The following is a 24,144-nucleotide window of genomic DNA, read 5'->3' on the forward strand; positions in this document are numbered from 1 at the left end:
ACTGTTTTTGTTGTTCAATTTTAATTTTTATTAGATAAATTAGTTTGACTATAGTTGAAAGTTAATATTTTTATTTGATTTTGTTTTTTCTGTTTTTTTCTTTCTGTTTTTATTTTAATTTTTTATTTCATTCACTTTTCGTTCAAAATAGAAATATTAATTTTTTTGAGCTCTTCATCAGGCCACACATTCATTCACAAGCACTTTTCTTTGATATTTGTGTTATGTTTAGACAGCAAATATCCTGTTTTCTAATGTTTTGTTTTCTTTTGCTGTTTTTATTTCAATGTTAATGTTTCAGTTGAATTTATTATTGTTTTATTTTAACTTATAATGTTTGTTTCTTATCTTATTTTTTATCTTCATTTTGATGATAAAATTAGTTTTATCAAATCGTCTGTAATTGATGTCGTAATAATTATTTTGCTTTTTTAAATTTATTTATCAGTAATGTTTATCATTTTTATTTTTAATTTTATTTAAATGTTTTTTATGCTATTTTTTCGTGTGTTTTTGTTTGTTACAAATATTGGACGGTTATTGATTCATTACAATTTTTACAAGTTATTGTTGTCGTGTCTGTTAATAAGAAAAAATTTTTATGCCCAAATTCATTTTAAATTATGACATACAATAAAAAAAAGACAATAATATTACAAAAAGCAACATGAAACAGCGTTTTTCTTGATGTGTTGAAAGTTGGTGAATCTTGGTGTAATCTTCTTTTTTAAGGCTTACCGTTTTCTTCGATTTTTAAAAACCATGAACAATCAGCTTTCTCAAACTTTGATGCAATAAACTGTAACGAGACAATTTAAACTTGAATTTGAATATTGAATTTCAATTTTTCCTGGTGATATGAGAATAAAAAAAATTACTCAGGAAAAAATATCTATAATAATATAAAAACAAACCATCGCTTTTTCGATTGCCTTTAGCAGTGCTATAAATGTGAACAGATGATTCCTTGTTTTCAACGATGAGCGTTGTCACTTTTGAAATAATACATTAATTTCATTTTAGTGAAAGCAAAATGCAAACATATGAACTTAAATGGAAGCTTCAATGATTGAAAATCCTTTATTGATAAGTCATGTATTTGTTCAATCCATTGTGATACTAAATCATGTTGATATTGCTTTCCATTTAACACTGTTTCGGAAGCCTTTAAAACATCATGTTAAACTATGACTTCAAATAAAGAAATATACAAAACATTTTTAATTATTGATGTTATAGTTTCGTTTGGTAAGCTTGCGTCCTCAGGAAGTTCTGAAGACATCTTTTTTCTATTTTTTCATATATGGGATAATTCCTGATTAAGAACTTCAAAATCCACAAGTCATCCTTTGCCTTTTTCTTTCCTCTTAATTATTCTTTGATTTGATACCCCTAAAAATTGTGCAAACTATATGTCAATCGATGCTCATAAAGCCAGCACCTTTGTACCGCAAATGAGTTTGCTGTTATTGTTTTGAACAAATTTTTATATCGTTTTTTTGATTTTATTTCATAACATTTGATTTTTACGAATTGATCCTTTTGTTTAAAATGAACGATTTAAATTTTAAAAAACTTTCAATGTAACTGTTAAACTTTAGATCTGTCAGCTCAAGGTATTTTACGAAAAACTGAATTAATTTTTAACAGTTTTGTTTATTTGTAAAATTATATTTTATTACAAAATTTTCAGCAGTTCATAACAATCCAAATAAAACAGATAAACCTAATGAAACGCCTGAAAAAGAACAATCACAACAAACAAGGCTCAAAGTTACATCAAAGCCATTTAAGCCTCGTTGTTTGCCATCGTCAATTGGACACACAAAAAATACTGTCGGCCAACAAAATTCTCAACAAACATCATCTCATGATCAAGAGACATCCTCTTCGACTTCTTTGTCTAGCCCACTTTTGCCAACAAAAACACAAAATCCTGCAGATAGCGCTCCAGTAAGTAAAGCTCCAATTCTTTCAACTCCACCCCATTCCATTCTTGCTCATAATGCAGGTCAGTCACTTGTTGCATCTTCAGTGCCCTCATTTTCTGTGAATCCTTCACGTCCACTTCAGGGTGCAGCTCCTGCTCTTCTTCCAATGGCAGGAAATACAGATTTAGCATCTTCAATATTTTCTTCAAAGTCAGGGTCAGGGCCTTCTCTTTTTACAAATGATACAGTTACTCATGCATTGGAAAAAGTGAAAGACAAAGGCTTCAAAGTATTCAATCCAAAAAAAAAAACCAGCGTTCCATCTGCTTCATCATCAAACACATCTTCAACAACTTCATCTTCAAACATCACATCAACGTCAATACCTGTTGCAGCTCAAACCAACGCATCAGCACCAGCAGATGCCGCAGTCAAGCCACTTCCCCTCAACTCTGGAAATGCGTCCATTGCACAGCCTTATCCGTTGAAGCCAAGCGACGGTGCATTTGATTCTTCGTCATCTTCTTCTGCTTCTGTTTCGGTTTCTTCATCAGAAGTTCCAAACACTTTGCAAAATATAGTTAAAAAGGGATTCAAAGAATTTTCAGCGCAATCACATTCGAACCGTTTATCTTCTTCAGTTCCTTCATTCACACCTAAATCAGCACCTATCTTTAAACCTTCGGTTAACAATATAAATTCTCCAGTGCTTTCTGAATCTCCTGTTGACTCTCCAGAGTTATCTGTATATCCAGCTTCATCTCCATCTCCATTTATTCTTCAATCAACCGACCAATTTGCGTTTGACACGCAAAAACTCAATGCTGCAGCATTCGACAACAGCTATTCTTCACCAGTTTCAACAAGCCAATCAGACACACAAATGTACAAATTGGTTTCTGCACCTCCAATCACTGCAGATCGCCTTGGTGTTTTGTCTTCAGCTGAGGAAGATGAAGAAAGCGCTGCAAATGATGGAAATGAGAAAGGATCCAACGCAAAGGCATCAAAAACAGCTGTTATTAAGCCCCATGCAATTAACGCTGCTGAAACATCAATGGCAGATAAAGCAGAAAAAGAAGAAGGAGCAGATGGTCCATCAGGATCAAATGAAGGGGAAGAAGAGTCTGCTGAAGCAGAAATATGTGGTTTGTTCACGAAAGATCAGCAGATGGCAAGCATTCCTGCACGTGCACGTGAGATTGAAGTGCGTATGGAGTTCATTCGAACAGGCCAAGCACATTCACAGACTCCGCAAGATCTGTCAACGATGGACAAGCTGGTGAATAACACTGATGAAAGCACTCAGCTGTATTCGTACATGTTTATGCTGAACTTTGAGCCATATTTCACGACTGTTCCAGATGATTATGACAAAGTCTATCTGAAGCACATTCAAGACAGAGTTGGAGGTGATGGAGACAAAGGCGGAATGGGCGGATCAGGCGGAGGGAGATATGAAGACAGAATGCGCTATGGCAGAGGAAGCAAGAGAGGAGGATTTGGCCAGCGAAATTCTTATTCTTCAGCAAGTTTCTCGTCGTCTTCGAACTCTGCCAGCTCAAGCAGCTCTGCAAGTGCATCTGCTTCTGCGTCCTCAACATCGGGTGCTGTATCGTCCTCTTCCTCAGCTTCTGCTTCTGCTTCATCATCATCTTCATCGTCTAGCTCCTCCACTCGCTCTGAGAGAGAGAGAAAGAGCAAGTCTTCTCTTCCCAACCGTACAGATGCTGCTTGGAAGCCAAAGAGCCATGCAAAAGAAAGCCATCCAAAAGAGAACCACGCAGGGAAAGCATTGTCTGTTTTGAACAGAGTTGCACCAGCCAACTTTGAAGCGCTTTTGCCTGATCTTTTCCTTGAGCTGACAGACAGACAGACTTTGATCGAAGTCATTGACTCACTCTATGACAAGGCTGTGTATGAGTCAAAGTATGTGCCTCTGTATGCTGAGCTGTGCTTGAGAATCAGTGAGGCCGAGTCTCGTTTGGGGCAAAACTGGGTGGAAAAGACCACAACTCCACTTCCTGGAAAGTCACCATCACCATCGCCTTCTTCGTCGCCTATTCCTTCTCCATCCCCTGTTCCTTCACCAGCTCCAACCCCAGCCACAGCAGCTGGAATATCCAGAGAAGATGTGTTTAGACGGCTTATTTTGATGCGATGTGAGGAACAGTTCAAAAAGGATAACAAATTCCATTTGACTGAAGAGGAGGAGAACACACTGACACCAGATGAGATTGAAGAGAGGAAAGTTCTATACAGATTGAGAGTGAAAGGAAACATGGTGTTTGTGGCTGAACTGATCAACAACTCTCTTTTGAATTACAAAGTCGGAATGATGTGTATGGAAAAGTTGAAAGCTAGGACAACACCTGAAAACCCAAATTTGGAGGATATGGAAGCATTGGCAGTGTTTTTGAAGGCTGTTGGTGCATCAATCATGAAAGCTCGTCCGCCTCTTATGAAAGACAATGTAGAATTTATTAAGAAAATTATTGCTGGGGGCAAATTGACGAATGTTGTGAAATTCCCTCTTATGGATATCATTGATATGTTTGAAGGAAACTCATTTACACCATACCGCAGGATCTATCAGGCAATCCCATCTGCCAGCCAATCTCCTGTTGCTCCGTCAACATCAACCACACCTTCTCCACTTGGCTCCTCAACAACATCACAAAGTTCTTCTCCTTCACCTGCATTCAGAGCATATTCTTCACCCGCACTTTCATCCAATCAGCAGTTTGCAACCGTGTACACTCCATCACCCAAGCCAGGAAACAGCCCAACAGGCGGAATTCCTTCAATGGGATCACTTGAAAGCAGCACTCACAACAGTTATGATTCTCACGGAGGAAAGTCTTCAAGCTCAAGTCCGAATCAATACACACCATCGTCTCCAAACGCTGGTTCAAAGCATTTCCAACCAACAGCTCAACCAAAGAAAATAATACAGTCACCTGCCTCGTCCAGTTATTCTTCGGGACAATTTACTTACTCTCCTCAAAACTCAAGTTCATCTTCATCAAAGAGTGCTAATAATTCAACAACTTCAAAAGAGAACGCAAACGCAAATTCAGCTTCTTCTCAAAATGGAAAGAAGGCAAAAACTGAAGGAGACAAATCGAAGCAAAATGCAAATGCAAATGCAAATGCCTCTGCTGCTCCAAATCCAAAGAGCAAAGCACAAGGAGGAAAAGCGAAGAAAGACAATGAAGGATCATCGAACTGGAAGGAGAAGAAATTGAAGGGCAACAAGAAAGCAGCACAAACATCTGCAAATGCCAATACAAGCCCACAACAGCAGACAGAAGAGCCAACAGTTAAACTTGTCGACATGCAAGGAAAAGCTGCTCAATTTTCAACTCAGCCTCTTCAAATCTCGAAGCCCACACCAGAAATTGCTGGAACTCTTCAGGAGGATGTGGACGTTCCAAGCACCCCAACTCCTTCGAAGCCTTCTTCTACGTTAAGCTCTCCCGACATCTCAGCAACAGCTTCTCGTTCTCCTTCATCTGTCACGCGAACAAGCAGCGACATATCCACCCCAACACCTTCTCCTTCACCATCTCCAACGCCTATTGGTCAGGCACCGTTGGAAATGTGTGTGGATAATCTGAACCAACTGAATGATCGAGTGCATCTGATTCTGTCAAAATATCGGTCAAAGGAAATTGAATCTGTGAGCGTTCCAATTGAAGCAGCTATCAGCATGTTCCATGAAATCAGAGAGGAGCTATCTGCTGAAGAAATTGCAGCGAAAAAGAAAGAACAAGGAGGTGAGAAAGCGCATCATCTACATTTCGAGTTTATTAAAAAGAAGGTTAAATATCTGGTTCCTCGTGCAGCACTTGTCCGTGCTGTGATTGTGAGTGTGCTGGAAGAAGCAGCTACACATCCAGAAACAAAAGAGAGAATTGGAAAGAAAGATGGAGGAAAACCACGTTCGTTTGATTCATCATTGATTACAACGTTTTCTCAATCTTTGATGACAGAGGCGATGCTTCCTGATGCTCTGGATTCATTTATCACTCTGTTGTTAGAGCTTACAGAAATGAAGCAGATTGCAGAAAGAAATAAAGCCAACATGAGCGCATTGCTTGAAGCAGCAAAGGCAAATGATGCTAATGCGAAAAAGGAAAAGAAAGGAAAAAGCAGCCAAGATGCAACTCAAGTGAATTTGAAAGAAGAAGTTAAAAAGGGACAACGGAAAGTTATGAAGCATTTGAAAGACTACAATCAGATTATTCCATTTTCTAAGCCAATATCACTTTCCATTTGTCAATTAGATGAATCTCTTACACCACCACTGCCAGTCTCTTTGTTTGTTACCACTCCATCTGGTAGTTCTGCAAGTTCATCGACTACACCTTCAACGACGGTTGCACATTCTGTTCTTTCTGCATCGATGTCTGCTTTGTCTGAGATTATCAAAAATGTTCTTGGCAATGCACTTTTCAAAAGTTATGTCACATTGGAGGATGTTGTCTCGTTCAACACTGGATTGAAATTGTCTGGACCACACTTCTTGTCAATATTGCAAACAAGCTTTGAGGAGGTATCTCAGAAATGGTGCATATCTTCTCCGCTTCGCTTGAAGACTTTGCCGTTATTGAGAGACCTTGCATCATCATATGAAATGTCAAGTTCTTCATCAACACCATCTGCCTCGTCATTGGCTGTGTATTCAGAAATGCCGAATCTTGTTACAAACTTGACTTTACAACTCACTGCACAAGGTAATTATTGCCTTGATAAATACTTCATCCCACAAAATGGAATGAAAGTTGAGCAATGGAAAGTTTCATTTTTGGAAACTGTGATTACGCATCATGCATCTTTGATCCTTGCTGAACGTGCAAAGTCTTTATACCAAGAAGAATTGAAGGGAAAAGAAGCATCTCAGATGTCACTTTTTGCACAGCTGAGAATGTTGTTTAAAGAAAAGAAAGAAGATCCCTCAATTCTCTTTTATCCATTTACTCAAAAGCCTTGGGTTTCAGAGCCGTCTCAAAGTATCTTTTCACCTTTTGCCCTGCCACTCCTAACAGCTTTTATAAGAATGGTGTTATTTGCATGTGCATTTTCTCCTTTGGACGAATCGGAGAAAAAATCGGCTACTTCGGATGACAAAATGGAGAAAAGTAGCGGAGATTATGTTGGAGTTCCTCATTTGCTGATTGCTAATAGATTAAAAAATGTATTGGTTGAAGCTCAACCGTTTATCAAATATCTTGTTTCTTGTTTCACTTCTGCTGTTTCCGAAGAAGATAAAGAGCAGCAAACTTCTTCATCAATTTCGCAATTTGAGATCTCATTAGCAAAGCATTTGTACTCAGACTATCAACTTTATAATGATGCAACAAAGAATCAAGAACTTGTGTATCAGTTGGTCTGTGAACCATTTATAACATGGCAGTTGTATAAACCTGAAGGACATTCGTCTGCACTTGATGCTATTTACACTGTTTTGAAAGATTGTGAAATTGTGTCTATTGATTCGTTTATGGAATTTACAAAATCGAAGAGCTTTGATCATGATCTATTTTATTCATTTAAAGTTAAATTAATGACGGCATATAGAAAAGCACATGAGGATGATGACGACTTTGATTAGTTTTATTTAAAGTATTTGTTTGTTTTTTATTTTGCTATTTGTTCTTGGTCTTTAATTTAATACTTTAATTCTATTTTCTGTATTTTTGATCGTGAATAAAAAATAGATTTTTTATGTATAACTTTATTCTCCAAGATATTCAAACAAATTCCATTTGAAATATTTTGTGAATTGTCAGGTTTCAAATGAAAGGAGCGATTTATAAATCTTGTTATCTATTTTGATTAAACGGAAAAAATTTTTGCATAGTAAATAATCTTTGAAGCATGAAAAGAAAAAGATTAAAATAATAATAAATGCTGCTTAACTGAAAGAATTGAATTCCACAAAATTTTTTATTATATTTCTGTTTCACAATAAAATCTAGAAACTATTATATCAAAGCAAGATAATGTTTCCGTCATTCAAAAACAACTTCACTTAAATTTTGGAAAAACTGCAATAAAATGAATGAATACATATCAATTGTTTTTCTGATTTTGAATGGCTAAGTATTTTTTCTAATTTGCTTTTGTTTAATGTGAAAATAAAAAAGAAAGAAAGAAAGAAAGAAAATGTGTTAGAAAACATTTTAAAATATCGATTATTTATTCCCACTCATTTGTTTTTGTTTGAATATTCAACACGGCATTGTCTTGTGAGAATAACACTCTTCATATAATGAAGTGAACGGAAACAAAAATATTAATCAAAACTGGAGTCTTTTTCGATTTTGATGGTTAAATATTAGTGATTTTTCGCAAAAAAATTTCCTGAATCAAAGAATGTGGGTGATCATTTTTGAAATCATAACTTTTTTCGGTGTATTGTTTTTTCAAAGATAGTCTATCATTGGGATGAGATTTTGAATTCAAATTCAAAAACTATCATTTCTGTTTAAAAACCAAAGTTCTTAAGTTAATACAAAGAAGAAGATATCTTTTTAAAGAACTTTCACTTTTCAGTGTTCTTTTGTTTATGTTCTTGTTAAAATTTCGAACCGAAATTTTATTTTGAAAAAATATGATTTCAAAAATAATCTCCCATGTTCTTTCACTTTCAATCTTGACTATTCATTTCACTATCATCAAAATAACATCAAATTTCAAATGTGTGATTGCTTTTGAAATCATAAGTTTTTCACCAGTATGATCCTTTCGAAAACATCTTCGAATGTTAAAAAAAGAACATAAACAAATGACAAAGCAATTTTCATTTATAATTTTTCTAACTAAAACCAAACATTGGCTTTTTAAAAATTTTCAGAAATTTGTCTTCAAAAAATACTTTTAGTTGATAATTTAAATACATTTTCAAAATTATCAACTTGATAAAAAAATAAGTGGGTGATAATTTTTTAATCCTTATTTTCTCTCTCAAAAATATCTGTTTGAGAATTCACATGGATCAAAACATATTGCTTTATATTTTTTGTTCCACGAAATATTTACTTTTCTTTTTCTCTATTTTTTTAATTATCTGTAATTTTTTTTTCATTATTTTAGATGACTTTTTATGTTATGATAGCAGAAAAAGTTTGGATCAAATCATTGAATTTTTCATTACTGAAAAAAAAAAACTCCCACGTTGAATACAAACAAATAATCGCTGAAAAGTTGTGACTCATTTCTGAGAAAATATTTTTCATGCATATAATCTCAAACGTTTTAATTTTTAATAATTTTCCTCCTTTTTTCTCAAGCCTGAATTATTCCTTTTTAAAGCAGAAAAACCTTTACGGAATCAACACTCCGAAAAAGAAATGATTTCAAAAATTACAGTTTGAACAAAAAATACGGGACAAGATCGATATCTCAATAACCGCAAGAAGAAAAATTCTGTCAATTTTCCTCAAAACACATCTCATTAATACAAACTCGCGTGATACAAAAGACTTTCATCACTTCCTCGTTTATGCTCGTGAAAAAATTTAATAAAAATCTCGGAGAAACTCAAAATCCTATTTCTCCGAGATTTTCAAAAACAATTTTCTCTGTACACAAAAGAAGTGATTTTGAAAGATTAGAAAATCAATTGAGTTTGCATTGATGAGATATATTTTGAGGAAAATTATCAGAATTTTTTTTCTTGCGGTTTTTGAGATATCGATCTTGTCCGGTTTTTTTTTTTTCATTAACTGTATCACCCATATCAATTATCTTCACACAAATTATAATGAAATAGTGTTATTTTCACTCTTGAAATAAAAAAAATTATTTAAGGCTTTTCTTTCAAAGAATTTGATCGAAAATTATATGATAGAACGAGAGCGATTAGAAAAAACGACTCCGTTTAAATTCACATTTATTTTGAAAAAGAAGAATAAAAAAAGAAATTCGTTATTCCAAATTCGTCTCACTACGTTTCAGTCAGATTAAAAAAAAATAAATTTTAAAGAAGATTATTCTCTTTTTAATAATATATGCCTCTCCATTTTTGTAATTGTATTACATCACAAAAATAAATAAGACCACAATCATTGTAATTTCTATTCTTGAGTATTTCAATCTTTAACTAATTGAAAAAAATAAAAAACACATGTTTAGCTTTCAAAAATACAAGAATTGGAAAATTGAGAGTAACATCATTATCAACATCGAGTGAAACAAACAAACGTCATATAAAATAAAAGAAATCAATAAAAATATGACTTAAATTTGTAAAACTTATTTCAACATAGTTCTTTATAAGAAGTTGTTTAGAAACAATGATATGATGTTTTGAAATGGTAATTGTGGAATAATTAGATTATTTCCCCGTTAACTTCAACATACGCAAATAAAGCTCAGCTTTATTCATCATTCAATAAATAATATAATATCACTTTCTGCATTATTCTTCAAATGTCAGGGCATTGAAAATTAATTGAAATGACCATTTTTCACTTGAATCAAGTCAAATAAAATGCCTTTTCATTTATCAGTATATTTGCACTTTGGATTTGTTGAATATAGTTATCCAAAAATAGAATATTTCCATAAATCTCCGCAAAGCATCCATTATCTGTCCTTTTAACTTGTAAAGCCTTAATATTAAAGAAGATTAAGAGCAAAATAAATACAATGAAGAGATTCATACCCTTATTGCTATTTTTGTTAAAGTCTTTAATATTTTTCCAGTGTAGAACTTTTAACAATTATTGACAAAATGTAAAAATTTGATTTCCATTTACAACATAAATTATGATTATTGGAGAATGAAGATATCTTAGAATCCATTCGTCACATTTCTCCTCATCATTTTTATTCTGAATTCCATGTTTGAAAAAACTATAATTCTGCAAATGACTATTGAAACTCTTTTGCAAAGGATTCTGCAATTCCAAATGATAATTCAACATAATCTTTAGAAACGATTTAAATTTGAATATGCATGCTAATGCACACGCCTTCAAAAAAAAAAATGCGATTTGTAATCAAGTCACAGAAAATATAAAACACACCTATTTGCTAAAAATTCAACCATTGCCCTTTGCAAAATAAAATTCATCGGGTAATGTTGATTCAATGCATTTTTTCCTCAGAAGTTGAAATTATGAAAAGAACAATAATATCCATTAAGAATGGAAACCAGCTGTTTAAAAATGTTTGAAAAATGTTGTTGGAAAAATATCAAAATAAAAGAAAACCAAACCATCCTAAAATGCAGGAAATCAGCCACTCAACAAATCCCCCAGCACAAGTACGCAAATAAACAAACATTAGAATGCTAACTGCATGCAAAATAAAAGCTAAGAGATTGTTCCCTTCCATTAAAATTGACGCAAAAAATGTGAAATATTCCAAAAGCAAAAAAAATGCTATGAGTGTTAAATATTACAATTTTTTTTGAAGATCATAAAAATTCAATTCACAATTTGTTAATGCAATTCAATTGATATAATAATAACATACAGCTTATAACAGTGATAACAATGACTTCAGAAGACCATTCAAATGGATTGAAAGTGGTACCAATTTGCGTTGCAAAATTTATAAAAAATACTCCTTGTAATACTTGAAAAGCAAAACGTAAGCCAGAAAAATACATTCAAAATTCTTAAAATTATTATTACTTATTGATCATAACTGATCGCATGTGATATTTGTGTCTTTACCGTTATTAAAATTTTTTCTTTTCTGTTTAATGTCTTCCAAATACGCAACAGCACAGAAAATTCCTGAGGGGCTACCAGAATTGCTGAAAGATTTTGCAAGAGAAGTACTTCGAAAACAACCAGTCAATGTTTGTTTATTCTGATTCAATTTTTAAAAATTTTTGTAATTGCTATTCATTTGAAGATTTATGCATTTGGAGCAAAGTACTTCAAAGAACTTTTGGAATATCAATCGACTTCTCCTTTTGCTGCAATTTCTGAGCAAGTTCAAGAAATGTTGGAGTCAACAGATTCATCTCATTCTGGAGTTGTCACTTTTGAACAATTCAAAAACATTCTATTTGATGAATCATTGAATTTACCAGAACGTCTTTCCCAAATGGCTCTGATTGAACAGTCAATTAATGATGATGGAACGTGCAGCTATCAGGGATTTCTTGAGATTTTGACTCCTTGTTTAGATGCCGCCAATCTGGTGCAACCAAACATTCATGGAGAAGAGCAACCAAGAATACACATTCATGGTTTAATTCGAGACGAATTCGAACAAACATTGTCTTTGAAATTACAAGAGTTTCAAGCATGCGGGGCTGGAGAGATTGAACGTGCTGCGATTCGAAAAGCACTTCAGGATCAGGAACTTGGATTAACAAGAAAGGAAATAAATCTTTCAATGGGATATATAGAGCAACAATACCCAGATGGAACATTTGATTACGCAGAGTTGGCATCAAATTTATATGAACTATTGTTCCATTCACACGAAGAGAATTTCCTGTCTCTTCCAATGGACAAAGATAGTGCCAGAGATGCTTTAATTCGCGCATTTCAAGAAGCAGCACCTGAAGGAGTGTATGAGACCTTTTTTTCTTGGCTAAAATTTGATTTATTTTTTTATCTAAAATGGTAACATTTTGTTCAATCTATTGTTGTTGTAATGCAACTTGCTGTTAACGCGATCTAAACTAATTTAATTTTTGACGCCTGTTTTTATAGGCAAGAATTACACGCTTTAGACATTGAAAGCATCCTGTTCAGCTGTGATTTGGGCTTCACCGAGCTGCAAACTCACGCAATCATTGGAGTGTTGGCTGATCTCACTGTAGACGTTGATTTTGTTGCGTTTGCTAGCTACATTGCTGGCTGGGTCGCACAATTTGAACAAGGAACAGATTTGGTATGCTTTATTGAAAGTGAACAAATGAGAAAAATTTATTTGCCATTGAGAAAAAGCATATTTGATTCTAATTTTATGATATAATTGTTGCAATATCATTGCGAACTTTTTTTATTCTTTAATTTTCATTTATTTTAATGATATTATTATTCACAGAGGGAAGTTGGTCCAACTGTTGCTGGAATGGAGAGGGAGGCACTTCAAGAACATCTTCTATCAGAATTTAAAAAGGTCGATACAAGTGACACTGGTGTGTATTATCTACTTGTTATTATTTCCACAAATGTTTACGATTTTTTTCCCCCCAAATCATCAAAATTATTTTGAAAAAATGTTGTTTCCTCACATTTTTTTCTTCGATTGATTTCTTCAGGTTATTTACCATACACAACAATTGCTGAGATTATTTCTCAATTACCTTTCTCACCTCGCGAAAAAAGCGCTGTTTTATCATTTGCTTTGCCTTCGATGAGTGATGAAGAGGGAGTACCTTATATTGTAATTGTGCAAAATGTGGTTAATGTTTGCTTTATGCAAACAAGGCTGGCACTTGATCTTGTAGAATCTGAACAATAAATTTAATAAAAATATTTGAATTAAATTATAATTAAATATAAACAATATTTATCTGTTGTTTCTTTATGCTATTATTCATTTCACAATTTTTTTTCTTTTTTGATTAGCAATTTGAATTTTTCTTTTTGAAAGATTTTTTTGAAGAAAATTTAGAGTATTTTCTTCAAATTTATTCTCCTAATCTGTCTTCACAAAATACAATTCAAAACTTCATCTTCATCTTCATCGCTGTTTTTTAAAGTCCCAAACAATACAATAATTTGTACTTGTTTCTGCATTTGAAATAGGGTCAGCTTTTTAATGGGACTTTTTCCTTAATTGGCACTTTTTTTGTTTTCGCTTGCAAAATGTCGAGAAATGAGAAGTAGTTTTCAGCATTTTAAAAATCCTTTTTAACAAATTTTATTCTATTTATTTATTGTTTTCATTTTTATTTTCGTTTTTTACACATCGAGAAATTTCGTTTTTTTGTTAAATTTAATAGTACTTTTTCTAGCCAACCAGGCAACTCAAAAAAAATTGGGTACATGTTTTATATAGCATTTGCTTTGAACTATTAATCTTTTAAATCTTTTTTTTCACAAACACTTTTTTCTTGATTTTTTCGCATTTCAAAATTTCATCAACATGATAACATAAAACTGATTATTTCTTTATTAATATAATGAAATGACAAAAATAAAAATATGATATGAATAACTAACACTTTAAAAACCAAGTGTTGCGAAAATGAAACATTAATTTTTTCTATTTGTCTTTTTCCGGCAAATGGCGCAAACCAAAAATGATCAATGATCAAGTCTTTGTAACAAAGTTAAATACTTGACAAGTAGATACAATTAATATTTTATTGGTATAATACTTCATTGTTAAAGCATTTGTTTTACATGTCATATTTTTATTTTTGCCATTTCATTATATTAATAAAGAAATAATCAGTTTTATGTTATCATGTTGATGAAATTTTGAAATGCGAAAAAATCAAGAAAAAAGTGTTTGTGAAAAAAAAGATTTAAAAGATTAATAGTTCAAAGCAAATGCTATATAAAACATGTACCCAATTTTTTTTGAGTTGCCTGGTTGGCTAGAAAAAGTACTATTAAATTTAACAAAAAAACGAAATTTCTCGATGTGTAAAAAACGAAAATAAAAATGAAAACAATAAATAAATAGAATAAAATTTGTTAAAAAGGATTTTTAAAATGCTGAAAACTACTTCTCATTTCTCGACATTTTGCAAGCGAAAACAAAAAAAGTGCCAATTAAGGAAAAAGTCCCATTAAAAAGCTGACCCTATGGGACAGACTATTTCACTTTATGAATTTTGTTCCAAACAAAAATTTCTCATATTTTTCTCAATTTTTTTAATTTTTTTGCATTTATTTGCATTGTAATGGTTGACTTTTTATGATGTTATTGCAGAAAAAGCTTGCAACAATCATTGTTTTCTTCATAAATGCAAAAATTATACGCCAAAGACATGAGAAACACTGACAAAGAGTATCCAGTCGTTTGAGGTATGATACAATCAAACAGCATAAGGGTAAATTGAATCTGGATTACGCTCTTCGATGCACAGCCATTTTGAGCAAAAAAAGGAAATTATTTTGACAACTATGACTATTTCAACATCACTGCCAGTATTAGAAAAATTGGCAATCCACATTCTTCAATTGCCTTCCAACATTATTATTGTTTTCCTCTGCTTCTAGGTGAACTCATGGGATACTGGATATTGTGCCTTGATTTGAAAAATGCATAAGATTCATCAAATTGTTATTGTTTTTCAGAAAAATATAAAATTGACATGGTTTGATTAAATTATTGAAATTGAACGATAAACCAAACGAAAAAAAGAAAAGAAAAGTTGAGATACAAAAATGAACGTCGATTAGGAATACTCAGACATTTGACGGAACGTCAAGTTCTTCGCCAAATTTTTGACCAATAAATTAAAAATATCAAAATTTCTTGTTGCGACGAATAAATCCAGATGCTATTTTTATGTTGATTCAAATAAAAAAACGAGAATATTCTCAATTCGAAAAGACGAACATTCATGTGAAATCATTAGTGATCATCCACTTTGGTGGCTCATTCATGCAATTCTTTTTCCAAAACGTTGCCATTGTCCATCCAAAATTGTCGCTTATAGTAATGTCATGTCTCATCCACTCAGGTGGCTCCGTCTTTGTATGATAAATCCAAAGCATTGCCATTGTTTCTCCATTCTTATTAGCAATCGTAATATGGTGTCGCATCCATTCTGGTGGCTCTGTTTTAACCATTTCGATCCATATCTTCGCCATTGTCCAACCGTCTTTACTGCAAAGAGTAATGTCATGTCGCATCCATTCTGGGGGCTCTGTCTTAACTTTTGTGATCCATATCATCGCCATTGTCCAACCGTCTTTACTGCAAAGAGTAATGTCATGTCGCATCCATTCTGGTGGCTCTGTTTTAACCATTTCGATCCATATCATCGCCATTGTCCAACCGTCTATATTGCAAAGAGTAATGTCATGTCGCATCCACATTGGTGGTTCTGTTTTCATGTATGAAATCCATATCATCGCCATTGTCCAACCGTATTTATTGCAAAGAGTAATGTCATGTTGCATCCACATTGGTGGTTCTGTTTTCATGCATGAAATCCATATCATCGCCATTGTCCAACCGCCTTTATTGCAAAGAGTAATGTCATAGCGCATCCATTCGGGAGGTTCTGTTTTAACCATTTCGATCCATATCATCGCCATTGTCCAACCGTCTTTTTTGCCAAGTGCATTTTCATGACGAATCCATTCTGGGGGTTCTGTTTTAACTTCCTTTATCCAGTGCATTGCCATCGTTCGCCCGCTGTTATCACACAGAGAAGTGTTGTGTCTCATCCACTCAGGTGGCTCCGTCTTTGTATGATAAATCCAAAGCATTGCCATTGTTTCTCCTTTCTTATTAGCAATCGTAATATGGTGTCGCATCCATTGTGGAGGATCCGATTCAATAAATATTATCCAGTACATAGCCATTGTCCAACCGTCTTTACTGCAAAGAGCAATGTCATGTCGCATCCATTCTGGGGGCTCTGCTTTCACGTGTATTATCCATATCATTGCCATAGTATAGCCATTGTTATTACATAGAGAAGCGTCATGTCTCATCCACTTTGGTGGTTCTGTTTTTTTCTCCACGATCCAGCTCATTGCTTTCGTCCTTCCCCATTTATCCCTCATTGTTAATTCTGTTTTCCTTTTTGATGAATTCACTTTTTTCTCACTATAATGGATCATGACTTTTGTGTTGTTTCCTATAATGATTTAATAATAATTTTATAAAAAAGTTTGCTTCGATTTTTTTAAAAATATCTCTGATCATCCCATCATTATAAACAAACTCTCCCAAAACAAAAAGATTATTATCGAATCATTATTATTTTTTGACAATTCATACTGATTACCAAAAGAAGAATTCATAAAAAATCAAATTGCACTTCGTTCTTTCCATCATGGTTTGAAGTCGTTTTTTAATTGAATAAAAAGTTGTTTTTTTATTTTATTGAACTAAACTTTGAAAGACAAATGGGATGATATCTTTTTGCTTCAAACATTTTGTTCCATTCAATTTTTTCTTCTATATATAAATATGTATTCTATATAATTATGCATGAGAATGAAAGATATATTATGATAAAATATCAGAAATAGTTTGGAACAAATCATTGCTTTTTTTCATAAATGAAAGAATTTTACTCCATATGTCAAAATACTTAAAAAATTTTGAAGAAATAGATTATTGCAAAACAAATTGTGGTTATTTTTCAAATATTTATTTCCAATTTTTCAATTAATGGACGATTCGGCAGACCGTTTGATACTTATCTTATAAGAGATTTTTATTTTTTATTTTTTTTTATGAAAAACTATTTTGTACAACCCAGCTCAGATGGAAGATGATGATAGTGATGTTATAATAATAAATTCTCCAACAGAAAAGTCGTTTATCACAAAAATCATTCGAAGTCAAAATCACAAAACAGTTTTCTATTGTTTTTAAAATGGAGATTCAAAACTTTACTCAATTTCTTTTTCTTTTTTTCAAAAGAAATTAACTGACAAAGAAGATCCTTCAAATTTAACACAAGGAACATATAAAGGAAAGAGAATACTTGTAAAAGAAGACGACAGAGGAACGCCAACATTTCATCAAAATCCAAAAACTAAACCTAAACAAAAAAAGAATCTGAAGAAAAAAGGAAAACAGCAGAAAACTTTAAAGTTAAATGCGAGAAAGCAGACACAAACTTCTCGTAACACAAACTCAACTTCAAAGTCGTCTAATCAAATATCAAAAAATAAAACAGTTGCTCAAAATCAAGATGTTAAGAAAAGTGAAGGAAAAGAAGAATTATTGAACAAAGATAAAAATATTACAAAAAATTCGCAACCAAAATGGCCAATTGAAGATACAAAAATTCCATTTGCTCTTCATCAATTTATAAACCAGGTTAATGAGCTTCAAAATGGATTTCAAACAAAATTGCCATTTACACAATTTTCCTTCAACATACCAAATTTTAATTCGTTTATATCTGTACCTCAAGTAATAATGGACGATTTTATTGAGACATATGATGGATTGCTTAAAGTGTGCAAAGCATTTAACATTCCTTCATCAACTTTTACAATCACTGAACTGGAGAGGGTGCTTTTATGGGAGAAAACCAATCTAAAACATAAAAGCACAAACGAGTCAAGCAAAGTCGATGATGAATGTAAGTTGCCTTCTTCTCCCTTTGACGCTCCTTCCTTTTTGCGTAAAGAGCCATTGCTTCAGCCTTATGGAGAGTGTCCCTTGTGGCTCAGTCGTATTCTGTCTATCATCTGCCGTGTGTGGATAATTGAGAGAGGAGAAATAGGCGAGGAAACATTAAAGAGAAAAACGGGCAGCAAAACACGGAACGGACTGACAACAGGAATTCAATACTCTTCTCTGACATCATCTTTCTTCACCTCATTTTCGTCTTCTGTGTCAAATGCATTGTTGTCTTCTTCCTCTTCTTCTTCTTTTTCTTCATCGTCATCATCCTCTTCTGCATCCACTTCAACACTCTTCCCACTCACTTCATTCCTTTCTCCGCTTTCTTACAATTTTTGGGTTATTCCTTTGTGCTTGTCAATAGCTGACTACATTCAAGATCTGAACAAGAACGAAAGCAAGAAAAGGAGAGAAGAAGAAAAAGAAGAAGTCGACAGAATTTGCTATTTGTGGAGGAGAAGAGAAGAAGAAAGATATGAAAGAGAAAAGGAAGAAAAGAAGCGAGAAGCAAGAAAAGCTGAATTAGAGAAAGAAAAGATGCAACAAGAAGCAAACAACGAACAAGAAAAATTGAAAGGCAAAGATAATGAGAATAAAGGAACGAATGATAAAGAAAGAAAAACGAAAGACAAAAAGAAAGAAAAAGAGGAAGAGGAAGAAGCGAAGAGGAAGAAAGAGGAAGAGGAAGCGAAAGCAGAAGCAGAAGAAAGAGAAGAAGAAGAACGAGAAAAGCGAATGGATGTGTTGGAGCAGTGTTTGAGAGAGAAAGTGCGAAGAGAATTGCGACTGAACAGAATAAAACAGGAAGGAGAGACGACAGAAATGAGGGCAAAGCGCATTTGCCTGCTTCTTTTGGGAGACGAAATAAACGAAGTGAAAAAGAGGATACTTGAATTGGATGACGAAGCAAGCGACGATGAAGACGAGGATGAGGATGATGAGGATGAGGATGAAGAGGATGAAGAAAGCGAAGATGAGAGTGAAGACGATTCAGATGAACAAAGCAGCGAAGAGTCAGATGAAGATGAGAGTGAAGAATCATATCGAGGAAGAAATCGAAAGAGACAAACGAAACAGAAAAAGAAGACGAATTCAAAGAAAAACACAAAAAATGAGAAACGAAAATCCAAAAAGAAAACGCAAAAGTCGAAGCAATCTGACCATAAGTTGATGAGAATAAGAGGAGGAAGAGGAGGACCTCGTAAAAGAAACACGGGACGATCAAACGATAAAAAAGAAAGCAACCAACAGAATGACAATGAAGAAGAACAAAAAGAAGGCGTTGAGGCAAAAGTTGTGGAGACATATAAAAAGGAAGGAGAAACAAGTGAAGAAAAACAAAAAGAGGAAGAGAAAGAAGAAAATGTGAAAAAACCGTTCCGCAAAATGGGAAGCAGACTTCTCAAAGAACTAGAATCTTTGATTCCTGCCACAACAGAAACAACAGAAAAAGGAGAAGGAGAAGGAGAAGAAGAGACAAAAGACCCTGCCACTCAAAAACGAAGCAATGAGAGAAATACAACATCCAAGACACGCTCAACAAAGAACGACGAAAAGAAAGCCAAAACATCGAAAGCTGAGCAAAAAGAAGATAATATGCTGACAGTCACAAGAAGAGAAACAAGATTATCATCAGCAGCCAATTCAGCTCCGGAAACGAATTCTCAAAGCCAATCAGAACAACCCAATTTGAGACGGAGTTTGAGAAACCAGCAAAAACAGGACGAAACAGAAAAGAAGGAGAAAAAGAGTGTCGAAAGAAGAACATCCAGAAGTGGCACAAGAAGCGAAGAGAAGAAGAAAGCAGACAGAAAAAGCGATAAAGAAAAGGAAGAAGAAAATACTGAATCAAAAGAAAAAGAAAGTGCAGAGGCAGATTCAATGAGTGGAGAAGCAAAGAAAGAAGAGAACATTTCAGTTGTTCCCAACAAAATGTTGAGAAGGTCAGAATTGAGGATGTTGGAGGAGTCGCTCTTTCAGATGGAAAGACGATGGACGGACGAGGCGAAGAAGACGAGAAGCGCGATGAGAGAGAGCTATTCAACCAGAAGCAGCACAAACACGAGAAGCGGATTGCGCAACAGAAAAGACAGCAGAAGCACAAGAAATACAAGAAGCTCTTCTTCGAGAAGTGCGAAACAGAAAAGAAATTCAAGTATTTCGAGAAAGAAAAGAAATGAAGAAGAGGATGAAGAGGATGAAGATGAAGATGAAGAGGAGGAGGAGGAAGAAGAAGAGGAAGAAGAGGAGGAGGAAGAAGAAGAGGAAGAAGAAGAAGAAGAGGAAGAAGAGGAAGAGGAGGAGGAAGATCTAAATGATGACAAGTGTTTCATATGCAAAAAAGAAGGAGAGCTTCTCTGTTGTGATGGTAAATGTCTTCGTTCTTTCCACACTTCGTGTTTGGGAATGACGAAAATTCCGAAAGGAGAAAAATGGCTGTGCCCAGAATGCAAAGCATATGAGACATTGTTGAAGATACGCCAAACGAGAATGAACAACAAAATGGAAGAGGAAGAACAAGTTGATCAGAAAATTGATAACAAAAATGAGAATGAAATGAAAAAGGAAACAGAAAGCGAAGAAAATGGAGCAAAAAGCATTCAAATGACTGAAGATGGAGAATTGGCACTTCAAAATAAAGATATATTGTCATCAGCATTAGAAGCAACATCAATGGAGATTCCACCAGAACCATTATCAGCCTCTTTATCTCCTTCTCCAAACACATCAGCCTCTTCTTCTCTTTCTCCTTCTGATTCATCCTCATCAAATTCATCATCATCAACATCTACAGAAGAAGATGCAACGTCTTCTCTTTCCTCTCCTGTCAATCCAACAGTCACACCAACACCAACACCTTCATCATCATCATCATCATCGAATCAGACAGACATTAAAATACATTCAGCTGCTGTTTCTGCTCTGTCCACACCACAGTTTGTGGAAGGCACATGGACTGTCACAGAATGGATGGAAGCAGACAGAGAATCCTCTTTCTCTCAGCTTTTGCAGTCTTTCCAAAGAGAAGAGGAAGAAAAACGTGCAAAAAGGAAAGGAAAGTCGCACAAATACTTTGATTCAATGGAAGTTGAACAAGACAACTTCCAAATGGCTCCTTCTTTGTACAAAGTTGAGCCTCGCCAGCTGTTTAAAGTTGGTTCTCCCAATTCAGTTTCCTACTCATCATTTGACATTCTTTATTCGTCTTCATCTGCTTCTTCTTCTTCTGCTTCAATTCAGCAATCGTCTTCTTCTGCGTTTCACAATCCATTTCATCACATGATTTCTCAGTCATCTCAAAGCCTTTCTCCTGCTTCATCCTCCTCCTCCTCTTCTTCTTCATCTATCTCTTCTGCCCTGAATTCTCCCTCATCAATGTCTATTGCCTCTCCTTCTCCTTCTCCTTTCCCTCTTCTTTCACCCACCCCTTTCCCATTCCAATCAGCTGCCTTGTCTTCAAACACTCCAATTCAGAACAAAACATTCTCACCAACTGTCTTCTCACCTCCTCCTTCTCCTTCTTCTGTCTCTTTTTCGTTCTCTGGCATTCACATGTCATCTGACTCAGAAATCAAACAGAACTTGTCTGATGCTTCTTCTCATTCAACTACAAAACAGGGTGATTTAATGGCATTTGATACACTTTCTGCAAATCAGTCTGCTTTTCAACAGCTTTCTTCGTTTTTGAATTCTTCCACAACACAAACATCGACAGATGCAACTTCTTCTTCTTCTTCGTCTTCATCTTCTGTATCAAATGCTGATTTATCAACTTCTCCTCAATCAGCAACCACTACAACCAACCAAACAACTGATTCATCATCATCATCATCATCATCATCATCTTCTTCTTCTTCATTCAAACCTCATTCTGGTTTTATGTGTCTGTCGTCGTCTGATCGGCTGTTTTTGCTTCGCCTTGCGTTGCAAATGGCACTCTCAACAGAGACATTCAGAGAAGAACAAGCAAAAACAACAGAGAAAGCAGCAGTGAAGGAAAAAGAAAGGAAAGAAAGAGAGAAAGACATCAGAAATGCATACAATGAAATAGAAAAGGAGAGAAAAGAACTGGTAAGGAATATATTTGAGATAGAGAAAGCATTGATCAACGAGAAATACACGAAAAATGCGGATGATATCAAAGCACACTTTGAAAAAGAAGGATTGACAGCACCGAAAAAGCTGCTGAGCATCGCATTTACACCACAGAAACAGGAAGAGAAAGGAGGCAAGAAAAAAGATGAGGGCAAAAAATCGAATAAAAAAGGAGGAAAAGAAAAGAAGACTCAATCAAAGAATTCGAATAAAGCAGGCAAAAAACAAGAGAAAGGTGCAGAGAAAGAGAAGAAATCGGAAGAACAAAAAAGTGACGAGAAAAATTCAGATGCAACTGAAGCAATAAATCAGAAAACACCACAAAAATCACAAAGTGCACAAAAGGAAGCAAAAGAAAAAGAACAAAAAGCACAAAATGAAAGTCAGATTTCCTCTTTGATTGAAGCAGCAGTCAAGAAAGGAGGACAAACAAAGACAAACAAGATTCCTTTACAGGAGCATCCATTGTATTTATTGCTTGTTGAGAACTTGAAAGGGATGAAGAAAAAATTGGCGAAGAAGAACGAATTGAAGCAAGCAATTGAGATGATGAATGACAAATATGGATTTGATCAAGAATTATCAGAAGCGTTGAGAACAAAAATCTTTGGAGAAAAGAAGGATTCAAAAGAAAAGAGTGAAAAAAGCGACAAGAATGAAAAGAATGAAAAGAATGAGAAGAACGAAAAGAATACCAAAAATGAAAAGAACGAGAAAAACAGCAAGAAAAGCGAAGAAGAAAAAGAAAAATCTGACAAGTCAGAATCTTCAATGCCTACTGTGTGTTTGCCAGCAAAAGCGCTATCTTCTTTCTATTCACTCTTTTTGTCTTTTCCTTCTTTGTTGGTTGGGCCAAATGTTGTTCCATTGTCAATAACATTGCTTGGCTATGACAGAATGTTCAGAGAATATTTCGTCTTTTCGGGTGAAAAGGGAAGAATATGGATCAGAGACAAGATGAACAGAATAAGAGAATTCTCAATCGAAAAGGAAAAAGACGAAAGTGCGAAAAAGAGCGAGCAAAATAAGATACATATCCAAAACTATCCCAGTCTTTCTTATTCAAATTCTCCATCTTTCCCAGCACTTTCTCCAATTTTGTCTTCTTCTCATTGCTCAGACACAACAATTCCATCATCATCATCTTTATCTTCATCTCATTTAATCACATCTTTGTATCCAACAGACTCTGTTCCCATCCATTCATCTTCTCTTCTTCCGTTTTCCTCTTTTTATGACAAGAATATTCCACAACATTATTCTTCACCTTTTTCACAACCTTCTTCGCAAGAATCGCAATCCATTTGGGGTTGGATGGACACAACAAAAGAGAACATTGCCAATTTGCTGTCTCTTCTAGATGCCAGAGGAATAAGAGAACACAGCTTATTTATCTCAATATGGATACACAAAAAGAAACTGATTAGAGAGTGGGAAGAAAAAGTTAGAGAAAAAGAGAAGGAGATAAAAAGAATGATTTATTTGGAGCAGCGAAGCATCAGAACTCGAAATTGAAGCATTTTCAGTTAGTAATTTAACATAAATCACTATGATTTGTTGAGTTTTTGTATATCGGGATTTTGAACAAGAAATAACATTTCAAATATTTGTGCAAAGAAATCTCAAATAGAATAAATACACATTTCGTTTCTTTACTTTTCTTACTAACTTTAAAAGTACTAAATACAATTTTGAAGCAATATCAATCGCAAAAATGACAGATCATTTTGTTTTTTATTTTTACCCTTAATATAATTATTTATCATTTCAAATAGGTAAATATTCGATTTGTTTTTTCATAAGGAATGCATCCTGCAAATCCTTTTCAGCAGGTATTAAAATATTTATTCTTAGGAAA

General features: G+C 34.1%; 6 protein-coding genes across 6 annotated transcripts; 3 read left to right on the top strand and 3 right to left on the bottom strand.

Moving 5' to 3' along the window:
• Window positions 1–537: 537 nt before the first annotated feature.
• MONOS_18336 (putative dynein light chain Tctex-type 1) lies at window positions 538–1,303 on the bottom strand. The gene is made up of 4 exons (XM_067871347.1): window positions 1,217–1,303; window positions 1,042–1,165; window positions 915–992; window positions 538–850 (listed from the first exon to the last, which is right to left on the bottom strand). Exons 1-4 carry the CDS (start codon window positions 1,280–1,282, stop codon window positions 780–782), a joined length of 339 nt encoding a protein of 112 aa, XP_067719083.1. The 5' UTR covers window positions 1,283–1,303; the 3' UTR covers window positions 538–779.
• Window positions 1,304–1,412: 109 nt separating this feature from the next.
• MONOS_4481 (MIF4G domain-containing protein) lies at window positions 1,413–7,548 on the top strand (the record flags this gene model as incomplete). The annotated part of the gene is made up of 4 exons (XM_067874557.1): window positions 1,413–1,458; window positions 1,602–1,616; window positions 1,694–2,147; window positions 2,247–7,548. The coding sequence occupies 4 exons, from the start codon at window positions 1,413–1,415 to the stop codon at window positions 7,546–7,548; spliced, it is 5,817 nt and encodes a 1,938-aa protein (XP_067719084.1).
• Window positions 7,549–10,538: 2,990 nt separating this feature from the next.
• MONOS_18337 (uncharacterized protein) lies at window positions 10,539–11,556 on the bottom strand (the record flags this gene model as incomplete). Its single annotated transcript, XM_067871348.1, has 4 exons — window positions 10,539–10,552; window positions 10,606–10,613; window positions 11,161–11,326; window positions 11,421–11,556. 4 exons carry the CDS (start codon window positions 11,554–11,556, stop codon window positions 10,539–10,541), a joined length of 324 nt encoding a protein of 107 aa, XP_067719085.1.
• Window positions 11,557–11,612: 56 nt separating this feature from the next.
• MONOS_4480 (putative radial spoke protein 7) lies at window positions 11,613–14,018 on the top strand. Its single transcript, XM_067874556.1, has 5 exons — window positions 11,613–11,751; window positions 11,808–12,475; window positions 12,620–12,800; window positions 12,957–13,050; window positions 13,174–14,018. The coding sequence occupies exons 1-5, from the start codon at window positions 11,653–11,655 to the stop codon at window positions 13,374–13,376; spliced, it is 1,245 nt and encodes a 414-aa protein (XP_067719086.1). The 5' UTR covers window positions 11,613–11,652; the 3' UTR covers window positions 13,377–14,018.
• A 1,415-nt stretch (window positions 14,019–15,433) lies between these two features.
• MONOS_4479 (uncharacterized protein) lies at window positions 15,434–16,666 on the bottom strand (the record flags this gene model as incomplete). The annotated part of the gene is made up of 1 exon (XM_067874554.1): window positions 15,434–16,666. One exon carries the CDS (start codon window positions 16,664–16,666, stop codon window positions 15,434–15,436), a length of 1,233 nt encoding a protein of 410 aa, XP_067719087.1.
• A 523-nt stretch (window positions 16,667–17,189) lies between these two features.
• Window positions 17,190–24,001, top strand: MONOS_4478 (uncharacterized protein). The gene is made up of 3 exons (XM_067874553.1): window positions 17,190–17,241; window positions 17,314–17,411; window positions 17,478–24,001. Exons 1-3 carry the CDS (start codon window positions 17,223–17,225, stop codon window positions 23,799–23,801), a joined length of 6,441 nt encoding a protein of 2,146 aa, XP_067719088.1. The 5' UTR covers window positions 17,190–17,222; the 3' UTR covers window positions 23,802–24,001.
• The last annotated feature ends 143 nt before the right edge of the window (window positions 24,002–24,144 follow it).

The sequence above is a fragment of the Monocercomonoides exilis genome (genome assembly GCF_001643675.1).
Source record: "Monocercomonoides exilis strain PA203 chromosome Unknown scaffold66-335014, whole genome shotgun sequence".
Taxonomy (NCBI): Eukaryota; Preaxostyla; order Oxymonadida; family Polymastigidae; genus Monocercomonoides; species Monocercomonoides exilis.